This window comes from Lytechinus pictus, chromosome 8, assembly GCF_037042905.1.
Source record: "Lytechinus pictus isolate F3 Inbred chromosome 8, Lp3.0, whole genome shotgun sequence".
Classification (NCBI taxonomy): Eukaryota; Metazoa; Echinodermata; class Echinoidea; order Temnopleuroida; family Toxopneustidae; genus Lytechinus; species Lytechinus pictus.
Window position 1 is genome coordinate 30,632,669 of NC_087252.1, and position 25,375 is coordinate 30,658,043.

The window sequence follows — 25,375 nt, forward strand, 5'->3', positions numbered from 1 at the left end:
TCTCTCCCTCTCGGTTTCTAACCACTTTATATTATATAAACACTTAAATACAAACCAAACAGGCATTTCAATCAGAATGTTAACATTTTGTAGAATAGGTTTGGCTTCGAATGACTATTGAAACCCAAACATTCTTATAATGTTCAGCCATAGAATAAACACATGAAAATTATTTTTGTTCTCACGTTTAGTAATTAATAAATGTCCATTGTTTGCCCTTTTTTAAATATGAGAATCAACAATCTTCCGATTAACCCATATTCTCTGTTGCTGATATGCTCTGGAGATCCAAAGTACCGAGTGTGACAAATAAAGCCAAGACTTTGAATTGATTGTATCTACATTTTAAATCATTCTTAAATACATGAAAACAAATTACTCGATTGATATCAGAACAAACTAAACAAAAATGTTTGAAAAGGAAAACTCACTATCTGCAAAAACCCTGAACAAAATCTTGCGATACTTGCCTAAGTTCTCCCCCACTCAGTAAGAAGTTAATGCTTTCCGAGTAACACAAGAATGGTTTGATACGGGTTTGACTTTGACAAGACAGGAAGAGCTAATTAAGATGTCTTTTTAGTTGCAAAGAAACGCTATCGCCTACATTTCAGAAGCAAAGTATGTCATTACATATTGATGTTATTGACATGGGGAGATGAGTAGACTTGGTAATCTCACCATCGTCTGTATAGGGTATCGTCAGTTGAGAGCAAAAAGGTTGTGTTTCCAGTAATATCCTTCTTGCTCTCAAAGGACAAAATACACGCACATGCATGGAAAGATACAAAAGAAAATTATACTTTTCATGAAATTCACTCATAAGTTTCAAATAAATCTTTGATTTGAAAACCTTGAATAATCTATCTAGACCTATCTATCTATAATCTATCTAGATATATCTATCTAGAACTTGAACTTGTTGTTTCCTGCAAAACATCCATGTCCAAACTGTAGTCCGATGTTATCCATTTTCATATTATTCTATCCCCAATGGCTACATAAAATACTTTCAACGCTTTCAAAATTTAGAATTTTTCAGGAATGCTTTCTCAAACCTAGGTACACCAAGTATTTAAATAAATTCATTTCGTGTGAGGATCAGTCCTGTTTCCATGAATGAATGTTTATTAATAATAAACCTTGGAAAACTTTCAGCTTTGTTACAAACTCAAAATTACAGCATCGTTCTCTAATTTCCACTTAACACTTACGATGGCCCATATTCTGAAGTCGGGTTTAATTCAAACTCTGGTTTACAGTAGTGGTTTAACTATGGATAGCCAATAGTGGCATAAATCTCTAACAGTGGAATTTCAATGAATCAGCTCATTTTTCTCGGAAATCATTTCTTAACAATTTCTAAAGGATAAATAAGATAGCTGTGTCAGGGCTATTGGCTATAGTTTCTTCAAAACTCACAGGTCAGAAAAAACCCAGTTAACATAAGAAACATACAATGCAAGGAAGGTTTTGACATTTTTGGCTTTCCATAATTTTAGCACAGAGTCAGCCTGTGGTCTTAGTTAAACCTAACTTCAGAATACCGGTAGATACATGCAAAGAAAGAAAATAGAAATGCAACACTCCAATGTGATCCTTACCTTGTGCTAGAAAGTCATCTAATCTGGGAATACATGATGTTGCGTTAAGATACCCAGAGCTGGCGCTTTCCAGTTTGATTGACTGAGTCGAGGGCGTTGTGGTGGTTGTCGTGGTAGCTGAAATGGGCGTGGACGCCGACGAGGAGGTGGTGGAGGCTGTGGAGGATGAGGACTGTGCTGGAATGTTGGAGGGATCGCATTCTGAAGTAACATTGGGAAATAAAAGTTGTGATCTCATTGATACAGGAGTATCAGCTCCGCGGCTTCGAATCTCTTGAAAATTTCATAGCGGTCTGAACATTAGACTACAAGAAATGCACTGGGATTTGTGGTGCGCGCCTGTAATCGAAGCTTCATGTGGAATAATTTACAAATTGATGCGGGGGTCCGAGGTACCAGCCCTGGTCCCGTCTTTCAGATAGTGACGTTAAAGGTCGGCCCCAGACGTAAATAATCATATCTGATTGGAATACGTTGGTAAAAACTCTCACACTCACTCACACACACACAATCCCCCACAACACCCAAAAGTTGTGTTCTAAATCTATGTCAAAATTCAAGAAATATTTTTAAAATACTGATTTTAATTGTAAATATGGGTTATGTGCCTGCTGAATATTAAGTGTTAGAACATAGGATCGATCATACAACCTTTATGGTACATGCAATAACAAAGATGGAATAAAAGATAAATGACAGTTGTGGAAACAGTCTCTAAACAAGTTCGAACTGTAACTAGAATGAAATATCATTTGGCAACAGAATACAGATGACTGTATATAAAAGAAAAGGAATTGAGACACAAATTGCAGACAGCTACAGGAAGAGAAGAATGACAAAAGGAAGGGAGGATGAGAAGAGGAGATAAGAGGGGAAACGGGACAAAAGATCAACAAAAGCCACCAATGGCCAGTCAATGACATAGACCAACATCCAATTGGCTAGACAGAACAGACACAGATATATATAGAGACTACCCTAGACCAAAACACAACCCACGGTCCCTCCCAATCGAAACAAGCCCTCCCGAGACCCTCACCTTTTCGAAGCATATCGATGTGCTCCCAGAGGATGTCGCCCATGAAAGGGGGCGCCCTGCTAAGGAAGTCTGCCTTCGGGAGGGTGCAAAGGTCGCGGCCGATGATTCGGAAGTTGCTAACCGACACGCCTTCCAGACTGAACTCCTTTATGGCCCAGAGAACCCATGCAACCACTTGACATTCTGACCATTTTGAAGGGTCTTTAAAATGACAAAGAGACAAAAATAAACAAAATGTAACTTTTTAATTAAAACAATATTGATAGCAGTATTATTCTCTGAACAAAAGACAATATACATGTAATTTTACTATCACAGTTGCAAAGATTGATAGATTAAGTTTTTAACACTGGCAAAGCAGGTGTCATGTAAGTGTCAAACAGTTGTACTGGAAAGATTTACACTTTGACGATACACTAGCAATTCTTCTTATTCATCACAATGTTGAATACACATAATATTAACTAATTAAAATCATAATATATTGATTATATCAACTCCTCAACAGACTGCCCAAAGAAGTGTTTTCATATATGAATCAGCACATGAAACACATTCAAAAATAAAGTTCAATGCTGCTGTTTTGGAATATGATCAACAAAGGGCAACCATACTGTCACTTGGTCCAAGATAAGGGGGGGGGCATAAAAACAGAGCGAGAAAATCTAAAGTTTATAATATCAACAAATCCTTGACTCGCAATTCTCCGGGACTATACAGAACATCCATTGATGAGGAAAGACGTACCTTTTGGAATTCCAAGCCTTTCTTGTTCCTTCTTAAAACTGCTAAAGCTTTCTCTTAGGCATGCGTTCATCAGAGCGTTGGTGCCTGGCGTAGGCGGGGGGACGGCAGGGTGAAGATCTGCAGAAAAAGAAAATTAAGACAAAAAATGCAATATCAGCTATGATGTATGCTTTGATTTGCTAAAGTACATGTAGTTACAATATATTTACATATGTTTACTTCTCTGATCCCAGGATATGATTAAAGAAAGCTAGTGTGTGGTTAGAAAGCAAGGGCATTTAGAAAAAAAAGATAAATACAGATAAGAATAAGAGTATAAACAAAAATAATCAAAGTTGAATGCCAAGAGGCTAATGTGTTTTACAAAGATAACTCGATACATAAAGACCGAAGCATTGCATTAATAAAACTGGATGATACATACATGTAAATGAAGTTTTAATGACAACCTTTCTCAATTCACTCATTGGGGAGTTCATATTCAAAAGCTTGACAGAAAAGCAACAGATATTCATGTAAGGGTATGAAAATGAAACATTAAAAACATATTGATCAAAGTTTCCAAAACATGATTTAGAATGCAAATGACGACAAGTTGAAAGTTCACGAAAATGCCGACGATCAGTGCTCACATAGCTGAGGCAAAAGCAACTGAAGTTGAAATAAGGAAATGTACATTATTATACTTTAAATTCATTAAGATGAACATGTTTATATTACAAGAAAAAAACTGAATAATTCAGATACTTTCGGTTGCACAATCTAATGAATTAATATTTGATTATACATTTACAAGCAAAATCAAAGACAGCCACACATGGAATAATCAAAGTATATTAAAGCATACCAAAAGTACAAGGTTATGTCCATCTTTGGGCAATATTGCCGACAAAAGGAAGCAACTCTGATATTTTTCTAAGATTTCTTTTTTTTTATGTTTGGGATATTTGTTTGTATGCTCTACATGATGCTAAAGAAATTGGAGTCACATAGCTCCCAATATCTGAGATATAGCTATTTCAAAAGCAAGTTACTCTGTAGTGTATATTTCCAAATAAAACAATGACACATTTTCCTAAGGTAGTACATGTATAAGAAACTCTTTCTGCTGGGTCCTTTTTTCTTTGTGAAACTAAATTCTTTTGATGGTCATTATTATATGAGACACATACATGTACTCTAAGGAAATTCTGACCATGATTTTCTACTAAAAGGGATGCATATTGGGGGCATTATCAAGTGGTAATGTTGGGCCACCCAATGCTCGAGTCTGTAGGGCCGTCTGCACTAGCCAAGGTTTTCAAATAATCGCGCTAATTCTGATCCAGCAAATTATCCCGATCTCAAAAGTCTTGAGATTAATTGTAATGGAGAAGTAATTATCGTGATAGTTCGCTGGATCAATCTTAAAGTGATTGGTTAACATTGGTTTGACTTTTTAAAAATCTGAGCTAGAAGGTCACACTTGTCACCTGTGTCTGTAATATGTTACAAAAATGAAGCCCAGAAAAAATTGCATTCGAAAATAATTATTTAGTGCTTCAAAAATTGAAATATAAAGTGACCGAAAACACCATCTTAATTTCATCCCATACACTTATGTGTACTATTTAGGCGTCTATAAGACGCCTATTTACAAAATCTGGGTTTGCCTTGTAGTTTTAGCTTTTCATTCTCAATAATGGTTGTTTTCAGTGTTTATTAGTTCTAATACATGCACTTGTACACATGTTTCATCTTGGTTTGAGAATTTTTTTAATCGGCTGCTCACAAAGTTAAACAATACCTTTAAGAGTGCAATCCTATGTCAACGTAGGATTATTTGCAAAATCGCGCACTACTTACGACAAAATAGCGCACTATCTACAAATTTTCCAGCTCAAGAATCTAGAGATTAATCGCGAAGAGGGCTGCTCGGGCTAAAACCTTGAGATTGAGCAAACTCGGGCTGGTGCAACACCGCCTTGTCTGTCAATTGCACAACATTCCACAATCATTACAGCAAGGACCCTACCATGATTACAGTATGGATAAGCCAATAAACCACTCAGATAGCAATGTGAATTATTATTTATTGCAGGCAAACACATTAAATTATTCAAATATTCATTTTCTAATTTTCTTATATCTGGTGTAATTACCTGCTTCAATGCTATCAAATTGATTCAATATTTGCAAATATCTTAGGAGAGTTATGTAAATATGAACTACTAACACCAAAGATACAAAACTCCTCCACTTATGAATCATAAGTAATATATTCTCGCAGATATTTTGTGATCCTACAGGCAGCAAATACAAGCAATGATATTAGTGATTGATTTTAAGTCGGAAATCTACAGGAGCAAAAAAACACTTTTTTTTATCGATCTTTTGTGTAAAAGAAATTCATCCTACCCCCTCCCCCTCCCCACATCCCCCAATTGTATTTTCCTCGCCATTTTTAAAAATCTATATACTGGAATTATCCATGAGGTAAGAAACACATTCAGAGTCATTAAAATAGTCCTGATAGAATATGTCTGTAAGTTGTTTACATGTAATAATGACCACTCTAGCGTCATATGCTTCAGGCTTTTGCATAAGAAGGACATATTAATTAATGCATGGGTCAAAAATATAACCATCTCTTCACTGAGTCATTCTAAAGCTAATGACAAGGGCTTACTTATTTATATTAAGGGCATAGGGTCTTGCAGTTTGGTAAAAGAGAAGATAGCAATACCTGTAAAGAAATTATGAATTTATAATAGAGAGGGTGGAGGGAATAGAGGAAAAGAGAGGGGAGGGGAGGGGGAGGGAGGACTGAGGGGAGGGGAGGGAGGACTGATGGGAGGGGAGGGGGCAAAAAGAGGGGGGAGTGAGAGGAAAAGAGGGGAGGGGAAGGGGAGAGGAGAGGAAAGGAAAAGAGGGACGAGGGCAAGGGGAGAGAACTAAAACAGAAGGAAACAGATCAGAAGAGGGCAGAAATAGAGAAAAAAAGAGAAAGCTACAAGTAGGTACTAACAGGTGAAAAGGCAAATAAGAAAATACAAGAAAATAGAGGCAGGATGTGTGGAGAAGGAATATGCTAGAAACTGCAATATGATGATAACCATGTGATGCTTTCCTTACCAAATATTATAAAGAGTCTCTTCACTTGTAGGGAATTTCCCTTTGTGCACTTTCTCGTAAATTATTGGCCGCATTCATGTACATGTACTGATGTAGGCATACATGATATCTCTATGTGCAGTTTTTTGCATCTTATTAAATGTGTTGATAAGTGAAAGGAACTTGGATCCTTCGTAATTTGAGTCTGATTTTGCATCTAAGCCTATAGCAGTCACGTGTAATAGGGGGCCATGATATCATATAACATAAGATTTACTTGATAAGAAAGGGAGAGGGAGAGAAACGATATTATAGTTAATAAGAAAACAAATAAAACAGAATGAACACATTCATGAGTTGTCCAACATGTCAAACAGCTGTTGGATGTCTCTCCTTGGATAATACTATCTTATTAGCACATCAGGGGCTTGTTACACAAAACATTACAATCAAATGCAGAATCGACTTGGACGATCGATTGCACTGACCAAAATGTGCAATCGCTTGAAAGCATCAACTGCATGATCGGTTGTTACACTTTGTGAAACCAGGTACCGATGTTGATCATGCATTGTGAACACAGAAAATGTACAACTGTTTCTTGAAAAGGTAATTCAAAACAGCTGCAGTTTAGAAACAAGAAAGTACATTGACTTAATAACTTGAATAGGGAAAGACCATGTAGGCTATCCTGTGATTAAAAGTTAACTTTATTTTTTGGTAAAATATAAGCATGATAGCTGCTTATTCCACACGGCCCCCTTCCTTCATTATCTTCTGAATATATTTTACTTTAAACATTGATTCGTTAGCTTATCCTCTATCTTTCAAGTAGGCCCATTTCACATAATGGCCTTTTTTTACATTCTGCACTATTTCTGGAGATCAGAAAATCTGGAAAGTTCAAGGTAGGCTTACAAGCAAGACCTACAAATGAACATTCAAACAAACAAAAAAGACACCTGATTGCATCTTCCTTCCAAAACTGTTTCATCAACCAATGAAAAGGTTTTGGAATGAAGTAGATAATTTTACATTATAATGATCACAGCGATTGATTAACAAGATAATACTTAATAATCAATAAAACAGTCATTAACTTGCTATTATTTTTTAGTGGGGCCGAGGGGGTGGGGTCTGAGAATGATAAGACCTTAACGGGATGAGCATACATGCCTACTATATGTAGAATGGAATGGGCCATTAGAATTCACAGCTATAATCTGTATGTATATAACTGTAGGCCTTATTGAATATTGCTCATAACAAAATGGCAAACACTACTACAAATAAACACTGCAGAAAAAGACACATGTATGATGTAGATGTATTGTGATATTCAATATTATGCTCAGTGACGCCATAAACCACACCTTCCTCTTTCGCCATGGCAACCGCTCCATCTGGACTCCGCCTTTGACCATAATGAACTCCAGGTCACTGGCCTTTGTGCGATTAACGCTCGCAACACAAAATCATGAGCCGTGACTCCCAATCCCTTTCAAAGCTTGTTAAATACCTAGTCTATGGATCCAGACCCATTCCTCAATCAAAGAAAAAATAAAACCGGAAAAACTGGTTTAGAAGTAGTAAGTGTAGGAAGAAAAGGGACCGGATAGTGTCTGTATATTAAAATGAGGAGATACTGTGGGGAATAAATCCATATTAAAGCAAAGAGAATAAACTTTAAACCATTTTTACAAAGTTCAACAACTTTTACTTGACAACTAAATACTATTTAACAGACTACACAGTACATGCAACCAGATAAATTAAAGCACAAATGCTATTATTTCTATCTTGTCCAGTAGGAGGACACTATCGATTTCTTCTTTTGATGTGTCTCCTTGGTTCATTTATTTCAGTGTAAGGGGCTATCATGTGGAACAATGCATCTTTAACCACAAGAAAAGGAGATAGAGAGTGGAAAATAAAGATAAGTAAAAGATCATTAACAGTGTGAAAGTCCCTATCATATCCAGACAGTCAGGAAAAGGTCAAATTTAAAGCTTAATGGTAAAATATGAGGATGTTCACCAACTTTTAAAAATCTCCAAATATTCTGTTGGGGTTTTATTTTTATTTATTATGTTTGATTATTCTTAGATGGGTTTACTAGTTTTATGCAACAATTCTAACATCTGCATATTTTCCCAAAAAACATCAATAAATCCATTCAAGCATGATTGAATAATCATATGTATGATTTAACCATAGGTTATTCATGATAATTCATGTTATTTGTAAGACTTAATATACTGTAAGTGCACAAAATCAAATAGTGTATTTTAAGTCCAGGCGAAGTACTTTGCCTTTAACATCTGCCTTTATGCAAAAATGTAGAGCTAAAGAAAATAGAAGCAGTTTACATGTACACTAATTATGAATTGCAACCGGCCATAATGAGTTTGTTTGCCTCTTTTAGTTTTTTAACTAGGATGCATTTTTCTAATAAGATTTTTGGTTTACTTATGCCAGAAAAGATGGCCTCAATCCTCATTTCAGGGGGTGAGGGGGGGTAATTCATGCGCTCATTGAGACCGAAAGGGGGCAGACCTTTACCCATTAATAGAGGTCACTATAACCAGAGGGCTATGAAATATTAACCACAATCCGGAAAAGAGTTGCAACAAAACACGCTTATCAAAAACTAGATTGATGGGTTGACGTAAACAATGATTTCTAAAGCAGCTCAGGTTAAGAGATCGATTTATAACTATACTGCCTTCAACCAACAAGCTTTTAGTACTTTAGAAACGCTCTGATTGATCATATAATCAATTCTTACCATTGATTGTACACTACCATGACTGTGGTAGATGAAATTAATCATAGAAATTTGTTTAATATGTGATCAGTGCCAAGATTTGTGATACATGCCTCGAGTTCAAGCCATGGTTGCATTTTTAAAGTAATTTTGGATGGTATAAACAAAGGGTTTGCAAATCGCAAACACAAAACAAATTGTGCTCTGAAAGGAAATAGGGCAAAATAAAGTTTGCTAAAGATTTATTGAACAGAGTATCTAAATTATGCTTTATACTACAGGCCTTCTTCTTATGCACTTAAAGTAGCCCTACATCCCAAGTTGGCTGGTACTTCCTCGGTCACACTTAGACACCGTTCTCACTACCTTCCTTAAACTAGTTTACTGAAACTAGTTTAGTTGAAACTAGTTTAACGTGTAGTAAGAACGGTCAAAGCGATCTTCCAAACTGGTTCAGAAAAACCACCCTGCGATGTAGTTTTCAAGATCGCTTTGCCTCGTCAAACTGGTTTTAGCGTGAGGACACAACCGTTCTTCGGGAAGCGATCTTCGCATATTTTGAGCGCGCTATTCCACCCGACAGGTCTAGAATGCCTACGCTGTGATCTCGAATTTTGCGCGAAACGTGTCACCCCACTGAGAGCGTTTCCACAGCAACAAGATCACTTTACGTGAAGTGAATTTGAAAACCACTTTCGTGTGATCAAGCGAGAACGCTAGCAAAGCGATCTTCCAAACTGATTTCCAGAATCGGTTTCCAGTAAACTAGTAAGCTAGAAAGTGTAATGAGAACGGCCTCTTTATTGACCTTTAATGTGGGTTTTACATAAGTAATAACAGCGTTACTCAAACCTTGCTTGAACACAGTTTGTACTTTCATAGAACTTTATGATTCAATTGTGAATCAAGCTTTCAGAAAATCTATGATACGCACCCTACATATTCTCAAAGCTTTGTAAAGGCTATCAATTCTATGCCGTTGGCGATTTTGGAGGGGTATCTCTCATGTTCCGAGCACATTAGAACCAATTATCAGCAAATAAGAGTGTGTGTTTCGAATTCGTCAGTCAACATGTGGCATTCCTTTGTACAACCCTTGGGTCCGTCTTACAAAGAGTTGCAACTATGGAAAGCCAGCAAAGTCAACATATAAAATGCACGTTTGTTTTAAAAAAATAGATATGAATGTATATATATCCGTAAATTCGTTGATTTCTTGACACTATGGTGTGTTCTCCTTTGTTTCAAATGACATTTTGCAAATTTCCTGAAGAAAAAATCACCACACAGATGGATTTCCATAAAGTTACTATTGATTGGATCAGTTACGATGGATTGGATCAATCATAACTCTTTGAGAGAAGGGGCCCTGGAGAACCATTTTCTCACCTCCACCTTGCACTGTAATTCAGCACTATTGTACAATCTCGAAAATGAAATGTTAAATAAACATTTGAAATGTCGGAGGAGCGATAACCTTTTCAAAATGTTGAGCATTTCACACCTTAAATGGTTCTAACCAATATTCATAATGTTGGGTTCGGCTTTACGTAAGGTTAGGTATGATAATTTGGAAAAGGTTGTCATTCCCCAACTTTTCAAATGTTGATTTAACATTTCATGAGAATGAATTCTGCATAGGGAATAATCCCCTGTTCAGAACATTCCAAAGTACTTCCATCAGTGCCTGTATAAAGGCTTGGAAAATCCAAATACAATGTACATTTTAACTTTGAATCTTTGTTGTAGAAAATAAATGAAAGTGTGTGTGCGCATACTACACATTTTTTCATTATCATTTAATAATTTTGTACTGTAATCATAAATAATAACAAAATCTAAAATCTAACATCAGTGGTAAAATTTATTATCAATGCAAAATTGCAAATTGTCATAATAACAATTCAGGTTTCCAATTTTTTTTTTAGGGGGGGGTGTTGTATATAGCACATTCTCAAACAGGAGTAAAGTTCAAATTTAACAACTTTTGCCCAAAAATCATAAATCCATTTTACACTCCTCTATCGAAGATAGCCCAATTTGGATGCTTCAAATCCTCTCCTTATTCTCAGTTTAGTGAATGACGCGTTTTGATTAATCACCATCTTCTAATTGGGACGTGGCCTATTCAATGTGCCAATCATTTCCCTTTTTAGTCTGACCCTACAGTTGCTCAAGACTCAAGTTAATAACTCCCAACTCTTTGTTCACTAAAAACCACAATGATTTATATCAAAGTTGTTGATTCAAAACGGATCCAATTCGTCATTTCGGGTGTACGTGTACATAACACAATAGCTACACAGAGAGTAACCTACATGTAGATGTGTATAATTCTGTAAACAAGCTCTGTTAATACAGATAATCTATGATGAATAATTTATATCAATATCATCATGGAAAAGTCCCACATTCAGTCAGAAAAAAACTAATTTTTCCACATTCAGTCAGGAAAAAACGAATTTTTGAAGAAAGACGAATAAACATACCACTACCATGCCCTTGGAACATTACAACCCACCCCCTCCCCCTCCAAACGAGCACGCAAAACATGTTTGGTAAAAGTTCAAACACTTTTTTTACCTTAATTTCATACTGCAGAATATAATGAATGGCTAGTGTCAGGATCACTTTTGCAATATGAATATGGAAATCAGATTCAGAGAAATTATTATACAATTTTCATCCCTCCCCCATAATTATACAACACACTAAAACCTACATGTAATATGATTAGTTGCATATTAATAGATTATATTCTTTTTTAATTGATGAATGTTGAGAATATAGGCACATGCCTATGAACAAGGGGAGATGGGGAAGAGGGGGGCTGGAAGAGTATAATCCAGCATCAATGTCTCAAAATGTCAGTTTCTATCCATTACCATGACTTGACTAGATTGATGATTGAAGCCAGACAATTATTTGCATATTAATAGATTATATTCTTTTTGAATTGAAGAATGTTGAGAATATAGGCCCATGCCTATGGACAGGGGGAGAGGGGGAGAGGGGGAGGAGGGGGGCTGGACGAGTTTAATCCAGCATCAATGTCTCAAAATAGGTGGTTTTAGACTGCCTCGAAGTTCGTCAGTTCCAGGTATTTTCTGATCGGGAAATTTACCCCATCAGAAAATACCAGGTAATATTGGTAATGTGAAAGCAAATTAGCGTAATATCCCCAAAAGATAATACCCACTAAATAGTAGGTACTTGGCAAAATTACGAGAACTTTCGCGGGGATTTTTCCAAGGTCGCAGGTATTTTGGCAATGTGAAAGCAATTTACGGGAACTTTTAGCCCAGCATGTAGTTGGGCGCGGGCGCCGTGGGTGGCTGCTGAGCTAGTGGTTTTGAATCTCGCGCCTTGCCTGCTTATCAGACCATACTGCGTATGCTCCTAACTTCAGGAATTTATCCCGAATGGTATGTTTCGGGGCGGTGTGAATGCAGGAATGGGTATTTTTTAGCCTTAAAAAGTTCTCGTAACTTAACGGGGATTCTTATGTTCGAGGCGGTTTGAAACCACCTAAAATGTCAGTTTCTATCCATGACAATGACTTGACTAGATTGATGAGGATTGAAGCAAGACAAATATCCTTGGTAGATTGACATCAGATATGAAAAGACAGGCTAATTTTCTTTCCACTCAATGACTCAGCAATTACACCACTTTCACACCAAACAACTATAACAAAATAAAAGCGTTTTTGGAAAAAAATACTTTGGTATAAACACTCGGCAAAGCGTCACATTTGAATACGGAATCAAATATTCCGCAATCTATGTGCGAGGTCTATCACTAGGTTTTGAAAATGGAATATTGAAAATACGATGCTTTAAAAGGAAATAAAGTGGAATGAAATGTCAAAGTTCAACCAGGTTCCCACCAAAAACCTGGAAACTGCGGGGAAACCAGTGAAAGTGACCTACAAAACTTACAGGACAGTTTGAGGCCTAAAATGTATAAAGCGAAAAATAGTCAGTTCAGAGATATTTACGTTTTACCCTACAGAACATACATGTAGGCAAGTAAATAATATGGACAATGTGCATTTTATGACATTTTAAAAAAATGTATTAATTTGTAGGCATTGGCCTGTATTGTAGATGGGATGAAATAATAAGTACAAAATAAAGATATAGACTAGGCACACAGCCTGAAAGTAAAGGGAAACTGTAAAGGTCAATTTTTTTATGAATGAACTGCTCATATTAATCACTTTGTTTTTTCCCCAAACCAGTCATAACTTTTCCAAAACACCCTAGAATTAAAAGGTCAGAGCTTCATTCTTCCACCCCCCCCCCCCCCCCCCACACACACACACAAAATTTGCCGTTTCTCTCTATCAATGTTTCTCTTTCTCTCTTTTCCTCTACCTTTCTCACTGTTGCTTTTTTTCACGAGAACTTCCATACACAAACCACCTTATTTTTACACGCATTACACCTCTCAATTAATTAATTAAAAAAGATATAATTTAGTATCAATGAGGCCTAAACCTAGTCTGCACGCACAGACCCTGATTGAAACTTTTATCAACAAGTGGGTCTTCATACAAAGTCTAGCACGTATGAAACTGCATGAGTGAGCAGGCCTTCTGTACACAAGTCATCATAGGCTTTGCATTCAGACCCATGTAATCATCAGTGAAGGGTTATAGCCTAACCTGCTCTCTCAGGACTCTGAATGCCATTAATCAAATTTTCTTGCATTATATTTCCTCATCTCTTCTTTCCAACCTACCCCTCCCCTCTATCACTCAATCCTCCTCAGTTATTAAACCCTCTTCCACATTTTCTAACACCACCCCCCCCCCCCAATTTTCTGATAAATTACTTCCTACTTTTTTCCACCAGCCCATCATCCTCTCCTTCTCACTCTCCCCTTCTTTCTGTCACTCTCCGACTTTGGCAACGCTGACAAAAACAGGATTTGGCGGAAGCAGGTGTGCCGCTGAGATAGAACCACCACCCAGTTCTCCACGGCACACTTATCAAATTCCCTCACTCCTCTAACATGCAGACCACATCAGGCCAAAACAACCAACCAATCACGTCACTGCCTTAACCCTCACCAAAGTTTGGTAGTCTCTTTGTCCTGACTCTATTTTCAAACCATTAACAGACAAAGCTCTTATCGTGTCCTATTATCAGTCGAGTCCTTTCAGTGACATGGCCACAATTGTCTTGGGGAATGAAATGGTAGATGATCTTTGGTCTGTGTGATCATGGGCCTAGCACTAGGTCCATGGTGCATTTTCTATTATGTCACAATGCTGTATACACAAGCTACAGGGTATGGATGTGTAGACTACACTTTACAGGTTCACCATGAGCCCAGCCAAAACTTTCTGACAACTCGTAGTCTTGGATGCAGACAGTGAAGAGGAAGAATAGGGCACGTGTAACTATCATGGGTTGATTTTAATATGACAAAATATAACTCGCCAAATGAAAGTTGAATGACTCAAAGCTAAACAAAGCTCATTGAATTCAAGGTTCAAATTTAAATGAAGGGTAGTCTTCTCCTCATACTTTAAGTAATTTTGGTGAAGCAAGAGGTGCCTCCTTATCATACTAGGGACACCGAGTATCGGGCACAGACTGAGGGGGGGGGGAAGGTGTCTCCAAAAAATGCATCAAAAGAAGCAAATATGTCTTCCTTTGGGAGTGATGACTTATTTGTATTTTTTTATGGTTGTCATTTGTTTTTCTGGAGATGAAACCCCATTCATGTGTGAGTCATAATTTTATTTCTTTTTTCGCTTTTCTTTTTTTTTCTTTTTTTTTTCTTTTTTTTGGGGGGAGGGGGGACAAAATGAACCCCTTTCGAAAAGTCCTAGATCCAGAGCTAACATAAGTAGTAATCAATCCTATATGTGTTAGCCTTTATGAAACATGTTAGGTCAGATTATTAGAACATTTTATGCCAATCTAAAGAATTGATGCGCATCCAGATAGTAAGAATTAGAGGCATTATTATCATGAATAATGTGTAACCACAGTAATATCTCAAGATTCCAAAATGAATTATGTTGCGAGACCTGAAATGTATCTTTTAAAATAAAGGTGTCTACAGTACAATTTTCAGCCTACCTTCTACCCAGAAACATGAATTATATCTCTAGACATTAAATAAAAGCTTAATTAATTCATTTGAAGGTTTTTTCAGCAAAATTTTAGGCCTACATTCTACCCAGAAACATGACATTTAACCCCTAGTATCATTGTCACTCTACGCGAAGAGGATGTTTTGGACCAGGATAGACTTGCTTTTAGATATTTACAAATTTTAAGTGCTTGAGCAGGTGCCTGGGATATGCTTCACTCATATGTCTATATCAGGAAGATTTACAAGAGATTCCAGCCTTTTTTCATCACCACAAACAGATGGTTTTTTAATCTACCCTTGAACTTAACTTTGGCCTGGGGTAACCCCAAATGATTATCTCTAAAAATACAGGTTTATTCCCCTTTTAATGACCCCAAACTTTACTATCTTGTGCTCTAGACTTGCAAGTACATCAACATACATGAAAGGTCTAATGAAAAACCCTTTTGCCCTAATGGAATTTGAATTTTTGATGAATTTGACCCAATTCAAATTTGTTTGTTATAAGCAGATGTAATTACAATTCAATTTTAAAAAGATAGAAGATTCATCAAATGTTTTTCCATTGCTATATTTTCTTGCAGTTTGCAAGCTGAAATGACTTTCCTGAGAACAGAACATGAACTAAAAGTAGAGAGGCTGTAAAAAGGAGTAAAGTCATTACTGGGAATCTACTTAAAGACCCCCCCCCCCCTTTCTAAAGAACAATAGATATTATAGGCCAATTTAATGTTATCTGTTTGTGCATGTAATTTGGATTTTCCATCTTTTTTTTCAATCATTTTCGACTCTTGGCCACTTAGGGCCTATATAACGTTATTATCCACAAACCCATACGAGTGTGTTAAAATCTCATCTCTCAACGCAGTTGATATTGTATCGAATATGGCCCCAAATTGAATGCATCCACGCAAAATCCTGCCCTCAGTGTTAACATCCTCAAACTCAGAAGCAATCGAAAGAAGGACATGCAATAAATACTGACTGCTGCTGCACGATTCTCTATTTCTCCGTTCAAAATTCAAGACCAGGGGGCCCCCCTGTCTGATCGGGACTACAGATAGAGACAAAAAACGGATAGTGACTTACGTCTCTATTCCTCCCGTTCAGCCTCGCAATGATTTCTGTCATTAATCGCAGGTTTTCAGAGGACGCTTTCAATTTCTTGCCCTGTTTAGAGCCAATGCTTCCTAGTCTGCAATATCCAGACCCTTGTATGATAGCACTACATCCTAGTACAGGCTTGTAATATACATGTATATATAATGCTTGTAATATACATGTATATATAATGCAGTGGTGCTCAAAAGTTATTGAACTCTGCTTTTAGAAAATGAACTAATCAAGCTCTGTCATGTTTTACATGCAGTGAATTGTGAAGTCAGGTGACAAATTATGACATTCAATACATTAGTTTATTTCTCTGGGCTTGCCATACATTGCAGTGTTCAATTCCCTCGTTCTGGTCTACATTTAACTCTCAGCATGAAGGAGTGCATTTTTCCGGGGGGGTCATTATCTTTCAAGCACAACTGAATTTGAGGGCTTTTCAATTTCTACCTGAACATAACAATAGCCTGAAAAAAAAACTTTTAAGCCGAGTTTAGATTTGAGCTATTACCTTTTGATGAGCTAAAAAAATCCACATGCATATATATATAAATGGTACATGTTCACGTTGGCCTAATATTTATGAAAAAAAATGTCAAACACATATGGTCTTTCCGAAAATCATTCAACATTATTCCCTATTTCCTTTTATTGCATTATAGGCATACTTGTTTTCTATGCATTCTCATCTGTGGATGTGTGTTATATTGTGGGCTAGACACATGTACCTATGCATACATGTAGGCACATATGGCAATGGCAATGGCAATGAGGGAAAATACACATTTTTTTGTCTATATCCAAGATGAAATTTGCCACACCTGTTTTTAATGAACCATATTAAAATATGCTTAATCTTTTCAGTGCTAATTAGAACTTGTCCATGAGACATTGCTTTTAGGAAAAAAGTGATTTTGCTTGTAGGCTTTAAATTATTAAAGGACAAGTCAAGCCCAACAAAAAATTGATTTGAATAAAAAGAGAAATATCCAACAAGCATGACACTGAAAATTTCATCAAAATTGGATGGAAAATAAGAGCTATGACATTTTAAAGTTTTGTTTATTTTCACAAAACAGATATGCACAAGTATCCTGGTCGGTATGCAAATGAGGAGACTGATGATGTCATCCACTCACTATTTCTTTTGCAGTTTATGATATGAAATACAAAATATTTTAATTTTTTCCTCATTGTCAAGTGAAACAACAACTAATTCCTCCCTGAACTTGTGTAATTAGCATTGTTTATACTATATGGTTCAGTCAAGTTGGTGTTTGTCAAATATGTATAAAAAAAAAGAAACATTGTATAATTCAAACAATAAAAAAACAAAAGAAATAGTGAGTGAAGGACATCATCGACTGTCTCATTTGCATATCAGTGAGTTATCACCATTTTGTGAAAAATAAGCGAAACTTTGAAATCTCATAATTTTTTTTAATTCTACATCCGACTTTGATGAAATTTTCAATGTTATACTTGCTGGATTTTCTCTTTTTAATCAAATCACCTTTTTGTTAGGATGGACTTGTCCTTTGATAATGAGAAGACTTGAATGGAGCTAGGTATACGATAGCTAATAATTGGCATCAGCCAATCAAAATCGATATTTTCATGCACTGATGGCCAAATCACCATTCTATATTCCAAGAACTGGGATTTGATGAATTGTTCTGAAGTTTAAAGGAGAATGAAACTCTTGGAGCAAGTTAGCTTTTGTGAAAGCAGAAAAATCAAAGAATAAGATCAACAAAGCTTTGAGTAAAATAGGACTAGCAATAAAAGAGTTATGAGCATTTGAATGTCGAGATCACTAATGCTATGGAGATCCTCCCATTGGCAATGCGACCAAGATCTGTGATGTCACACACGTACAACTCTTTCATTTGGACACTGAAAATATACCCCAAAAAATCTCTTTTTGCTCATTCTAATCATATAACAAACGATTCATCAATGATATAATGTTGTGAAACCTCTGTACTTGTCATCTCATAAAGAGAACACCTAACCTTGTGATAGACTCTATAAAAGTGAGAATATAAGTGAAATAAGTACTAAAGTAATGAGGGAGTTGTACGTGTGTGATATCACAGATCTTGGTCGCATTGCCGTTGGGAGGATCTACATGGCACTAGTGATCTCAATATTCGAATGCTCATAACTTTCTTATTATTCATTCAATCTTCCTCAAACTTTCAACAATATGTTTCTTTGATTTTTCTCTTTGATATGGATTCAGCTGGTTTCAAGGGTTTCATTCTCCTTTAAAATTCCAATGACTTTCGGGGCTGTAAAAAAAAGATATCAAATGATAGATCTATAAAGTATGTTCTAACAGAAACTTGACTGTTTTCTTTAATCAGGAAGGAATGGTAGATTTTTTTCGATCTGAGCTAGCCAAATAAAAAAAAATGTAAATAGTTCCTAAAGTCTGATATAAGTGAAATTTCTTTAATGTAAAATTATCCATGTGGTGTCACACTTGAAAATAAATAGAGTGCAACTGCTATTCATATATGTGACTGTTTTTAGTTTAAATAGTCAAATTTGGCCAGAACAGTCAATTCTGAATAGAAAATAACATTGACGAGATTGTTGTTTAATATAGGCTATGTATCAGCGTCACCAAGCTCACCAGGCTACTAATCTGGTCAATATACTTTTGTTTTAGAGTGGATTTTGCAAATATATCTGACATTATGAAATTAAAACCACCATAAAATGAAATCTGCATTGATATAACAAACTGAAATTAGATCACATTCCCTTGATGTCGCTAATTAATCAGATGGAGGACACTATTATTATAAAAAAGAACTAATCAGAAGATAGGAGAATTCAAGGTTAAGACGTAAAAAAAATATACCTTGGGAGGAGATTTTTTTTCTCAAATCTTTGCAAGTAACTAAAAATATTGTATAACAATTTAAATTGGATCCTATGGGATTCTCTATGGTTCTATTTTTTTTTAGTTTTTCAGGGCTTTTGGGGCATTTTAGGAGCTAGGAGTGAATTCCCTACACACTCAATGCATATTTTTCCTGATATACACTGAATAAAAACCTTCTAGAGAAAAGATATTCTTCTTACAGTAAAATAATAAGTTTATTTTAGTATACTATTACATTTTAGGTCAAAACACGCAAGAGTTCATTAGCCAAATTGCTTTTCTATTCCGCTGGCAGCGTGCCTAAGGGAAGCAGTGTTTTGTTATGGCGTTGGAATTAGTTCAGCAGCGGTTGCCCATCACATGTCTCTAGTATTAAATCACAGTGGATTAAAGTCGTTTGGCAGCGAATGTAAACCCTCCCTGATATATGTAGATTACACAAACCTACTTCTTCATGTATACATTTACATGTGTATTGATATTCATGTTGTGCTAATGTATCTAGTGTACACTAAAAATTAAATAATATTTGGTGGCAAAATTCATGTAGGTTTGCAATTTTATTCTTTAATGTTTGATTTATTTATTTATTTTTACTGAATCAAATGAATTGTTAATTTGTAGATGGGAGCAGTACTGAATGAAAGAAACTGTTTGGGAATATATATTTTCACACTTGTATTCAATCCTCCATTACTCTTTTTCTTACACTGACTTTCTTGTCACATATTTGCGGGGTGCTTTGGTCCCATATACTACATTTTGCGTCAGTAAGTGTTTGGTCCTATTTACTCCTTTTTTTCTGACAAAGGTATGTACGTCGGTCCCATATACTGATTTTTGTATCTGGTTTGTGTCCTATGTATTACTTTTTGTGTCAGGTATGTTCTTTGGTCCCATGTGCACCTTTTTGTGTCAGGAATGTTCCTGAAGCATCAGGTACCCCTTACAGATCACCTACCTATGGGGCTCCCCGAAAGCTCGTCCGGTAGCTCAAAACCTGTGGGAACTTCTTGTGCCTTGGGTTCTGTCTTGATTCTCAATGCCTCCGGACCGCCAATCATAATGTTATACCTCGTCAGATCTTTTGATAGTAGACCGTCGGGGTATCCAAGCTGTCAAAAGAAAGAAATTTTAATTAAAACATGATTATATTGATAACTGCTATATTCATACCTTATTCCTTTCTTCAACATTGATCTTTGTGGAAGAAAATGTACAAAAAACATATGTAGGCCTACTCCAACTGTCATTTCATGCAACATTATACCTGAATTTCATCCACAACATGAATCTGTAAAAGCTCGAAATTCAAGTACATAGGTGATTACTTTAATATAGACAAGCCTCGATCTGCCCAAAACACTAATTTTGAATACTTCACTTGTATAGACTTACAAACCCAGAATACAACTGATAAATACAGCACAACCATAAAAGTGGCACATTTAAAGAAAGAATGTATTTGGGGGGCACGGGGCTTATCAACAAAATATTATTTACTTTTAATTAAATAAGACATGTATTTCTCAACAAAATTCAAGTAAACTGCCTACATGTAGATTCTACTTGTATCCTGTTTCATTAAGAAAACATGGCCAATTTATTGACAGAAGGGCAATAACATCTCCGTGGGCTAAATATGACAATCTTGTGGTTGAAGATATGAATGGAGGAAGAGGAAACGAAGAAATAACATAGTTTCCATGGTAATGTAGGATAAACACAATCATTTTTGGATAAAAGTCAATTAACTCCTTCAATTAACTTCTGTTTAGGAAGCTGATTGAAAATGAAAAACCATCCTAAGTTTTGAAGTTATTTTATGTTGTAGTGTGGAGTTGCGGTCTTGTGGTTTTAACCCTCGCCTTTCAATCAGAAGAATGTGGGTTTGAATCCAAATATTCAGCACAAGATTCATTTTACACTGTGCGATCGTCTCAACCCAGGCAAATGAGGTAAAATGGAAAAGCCAAGTTGATTTTAACTCTTAACATGACACATTAATTTGTATTGAAAAATCATGGATTTTCTTGTTTAATTTTAAGAAAGTATGGAAAAGCCATGCTTGGTGTGAATGACTGGAAATTAATCCACAGACACAATACAAGAAACATTGTTGTTTTCAAAAGCCAGTAATGCTATCATTAAAGAGAAAAGGAATTATTACGATTGTATGGATAACAATTGTACGAAAATGTGTCCCTGGCAGGCAAAGGGTTAAATGATATTAAAGAAAGAAACAAATTTATGTTATTTATTGAGGCCCACCGGTAAGCAGGTGTCCTGATTCAAGTCTATGGAAATAGACGCATGTATTGGCCTTCATGTAGATCATGTAATGAACATGAAGTGATATAGACATGATACCATGAATGTTTATGTGTACTTGCGTCAGTGATGTAATAACTTGGCTCTCCTTCCTCCAACCCCTAAAGAGCAACATCTGTGCAATGTTAATGCACTTTTTATCCTTGGGGACAATTACAGATTGTTTGATGTCAAATGATCTCTGGCAGTCATCTACATACATCATCACAACACATATGATTTCAAAGAAAAAACTACATGTAGATAACAGAAAGCAAGATGATGTACATGTAGAATGGATAAGAGTATGGATGGAGGGAGGGAGAGGGGAAGGGGGTAGAAAGGTGGAGGGAAGGGGGCAGAGAGGTGGAGGATGAGGGGGAAGGGGGGTGAAGGGGAAGGAGCTGTGGGGGAGCCCATGGAGGATGAGACTAGTGGTGTGAGGGAGGGAGAGAAAAAAGGCATCCTAATATTAATGCATACAGCACGTTATACCAGCCAACCAGGGAACATCACAGATTTGGTGCAGCCTACACATTTGATTTCCATAGAACATATCTACAGCTAGCTCTGGACTTAGTATTGGTTCAACGCTACAAGTGATCGATGGGCTAAATCTGAACTTCAATAATTGGGATACACTACAGTCTGCATTCCTTACAGGTGTCGCATTGTCAGGCAAATGGCAATATCATCAATAAAAATGTGGATGTTAATTCCCTGATTGTCGGAAATTATATAGGCCTAGACTTATTGTTGTCTGCAGCAGGCCTGCACAGACCCTGATTGATCAACAAGAGGGTCTTCACAAGTTAGCACAAATACAACGGGAGGGACGGGACCTTCTGCACACAAGTCATTGTCAGGTACATGTACTGTCGTTAGGCTACATCTTCACACCACTTTCCTTGAGTGAACAGCTTTCACAACAAAACTGTGGGTGCAGTGTATACATGTATTGCCATGCAAGTGAGTTTTCAATGCCAGTCTGAAAGTGTAGACTACACTCCTACTATCAAACATGGATTAGACCTGTGCCTGTCTCTCATCACGGCTGCACAAATGGTGTTAAAAAACAGATGACTGGATAATACAGCGAGAGGAAAAAAGTGGTCTGATCAAAAGGGCAATAACACAGGATAATGATGCAAAACAATTTCTGAGCGCAAAATAACAACTTTTGGCCAGTCCATAAATACAGGCATAAAATGAAATTACTTTATTAAACTTAATTTATAAACTCCTTGGACAACCCCTGCTCAACTAATGATCAGGATACTCTGATATGAAAAAAAGTTTTCTTTTCCTTTTCTTTCTATTTTTTTTTGGGGGGTCTCACTAAGATTAGATAAATTTTCTTTTTTTTAATAAGAGGCCATTCATAAAGCTTGGTTCCAATTTGGTAGACCTTCACCAAGTTTTACACTTTAGGCATTGGCTTCTTTGTATTGATATGATGAAAACAAATTCAAACTAAATTCAGGTCTAACCTACTTGTAAGAACATAATGAACTTCTATTATCAAGGTTGAAGCAGTCTCCCTTGTTTTGTATACTAGGCCTCGGACTACTTGTATAGCCAGTTGTGGACATAGCCTCAGCAATAAAACATGGTCTATACATAATCTTTTGATGGACTACATGTAGGCTGCAGTTATACAGGTAGGCCTACATTAATTGAACACTGAATAGTGAATAGCAATATATACAACCCCACCACACCCGACCCCCGCCCCTCCCCCTTTCCCTACCCGATCCCCCTCCCTCATCCCCCTCACCCCCTTGCCATCATGAGTGGAAACCAGTGACCTGGCCAGGCAACCAGAAATTGCCTTAAAAAATATGTGATCTAAATTAATACACACTATTGGCATATGACCTATGCTACATCGAAAGGCGGTATGCAACAGGTAGTTATTTCTGCACCAAAGGTAGAATCTATCAGCCCCGAATATTAAGGCATGTTTACATACAATTCTGCATGTCTTTTGCAAACACATTACATTGTCCATCAACAACATTGGTTTAAATTCAATTATTTGTATTGGATCTCAGTTAATAGAAATGTCAAATTTGTATTTGAGTGTGATTATGGTCAATGAAGACCTAAAAGACATGCGAAATAACAATACCAAACAGATGCAAATAAATTAGATACTAGAGTACCAACCTCTTAGAGAAGAAAGGACGATTTCTTTAATCCAAAGTATCCACTATAAAATGATCAAAGATTGAAAAGAACCTTCTCCAATATCAAATACAAAAAAGACTGAGAACAGAATCACTTTCGAAACGGTGGCTGGATCCCGCGCCGAGAACCATATATGCTTGCAATCCTTTTTATAAATTCCCAAAGGAGAAATCAAAAAGGCTATCTCAAATAGCACGGCAATGGGGTCAAACGCATGTGGCTCTGATAAAACTTTGCTACAGTTTTAACCTCTAGGACTTGATCCAGCCAGAGCCCTCAAACGAGCCAGCCCTGCATGAATCACCCCCGCTTCTCATTGGTCTAACCTTAATTGGCATTTGTCAGCCTGTATGCAAATGAGGCCAACTGTTTTAGGACTGCTCCATTGTTACCACAGAGGGGGGGAGCTAGACAATGGGACTTTGAGGGGAGGCTTTTGTGCGCTGATCAGCCAGGGGGAAATCGCCACTTTCCTGTGATCTCACCTAATTGACACTAGCCCATTTGTCTACAGGAAACTTCTCCTTAGCAGCCCATCAAGAACAAGAAAGGACAACCCTACACAATACCTACACCATCATCATAAAAGACACAGAGCAAGCCCAATAACAACAACTTACATCACAAGTCAAAAGCAACCTACACATTTAATCACAGAGACCAGCTACGTTTTGCATCGCTCACCTCAACTGCTAATGAGCGATCCACAAACAAGATGAAAACCCCTGTTCGTAGAATAGTTGCGGCTCACGACTTCAGCAACTCTCAATTACTCACTTTAACCAAAATTAATGTTGCGACATGCTACATACGGGCAAGACCTACACCAAGGAGATTAGAGGTGATATCTCCTTGCCTACACAGAATCTCCAGAGCTAACCTACATGTACACCCATTTCCTACCTACATAATAATTCAATACAAAATTCACACCATGCAGCGTATAAATAACTGTAACATCTGCAAAATACGCTATTGCCCTTTGCCAAACGCAATCCAATAGACTTGCATTTCTTTCTCATTATCGAACAAAGCACATACACTTTGTCAATTCGGTCAACAACTTTTTAATGAGAAAAGCCGATATCGGTCACTACCAAAAGTACATTTGGAACCGTTAATGGTATTTGAGCGTGAATGGTAGGGGGGAAAACATTGAAAATGCCTGCAATAGTCTTGCACATCCTTTCAAATGCCATTAGCGTTAGTCAGCAAGCATAAGCTCATTTTAACCAATAACAGGTCTAGAGTAAAGACTAGCCTCCAAAGGTTCTGTGTAATGGGTAGGGCCAGCCAAAGTACATATTGAATCTAGTCTCACTACTTCAGACCATTTTCAGACTCTGCATTATGCGCTATGCGAATTGTGAAAACCAGGGGTCTGTGCGTGCAGACTACATCAAGCGCATAGACCCTTATGCTCAGAACCAGCGCCTGACAGAATTTGTAGTAAACTTTCAATAAAATTACATTTTTAACATTGATTTATTTTCTATAACCACCAT

At 36.7% G+C, this 25,375-nt stretch overlaps 1 protein-coding gene across 1 annotated transcript in view; it reads right to left on the reverse strand.

The window, feature by feature from the left end:
• LOC129266545 (transforming protein p54/c-ets-1-like) overlaps nucleotides 1-20,434 on the reverse strand; it is a 43,611-nt gene extending 23,177 nt beyond the window's left edge. The window contains exons 1-4 of the mRNA XM_064104202.1: nucleotides 20,332-20,434; nucleotides 3,391-3,507; nucleotides 2,644-2,844; nucleotides 1,605-1,805 (exon numbers count right to left, since the gene is read on the reverse strand). Coding sequence (XP_063960272.1) covers nucleotides 1,605-1,805; nucleotides 2,644-2,844; nucleotides 3,391-3,507; nucleotides 20,332-20,434 — 622 coding nt within the window. The remainder of the gene's footprint in view (nucleotides 1-1,604; nucleotides 1,806-2,643; nucleotides 2,845-3,390; nucleotides 3,508-20,331) is intronic.
• Nucleotides 20,435-25,375: the final 4,941 nt, after the last annotated feature.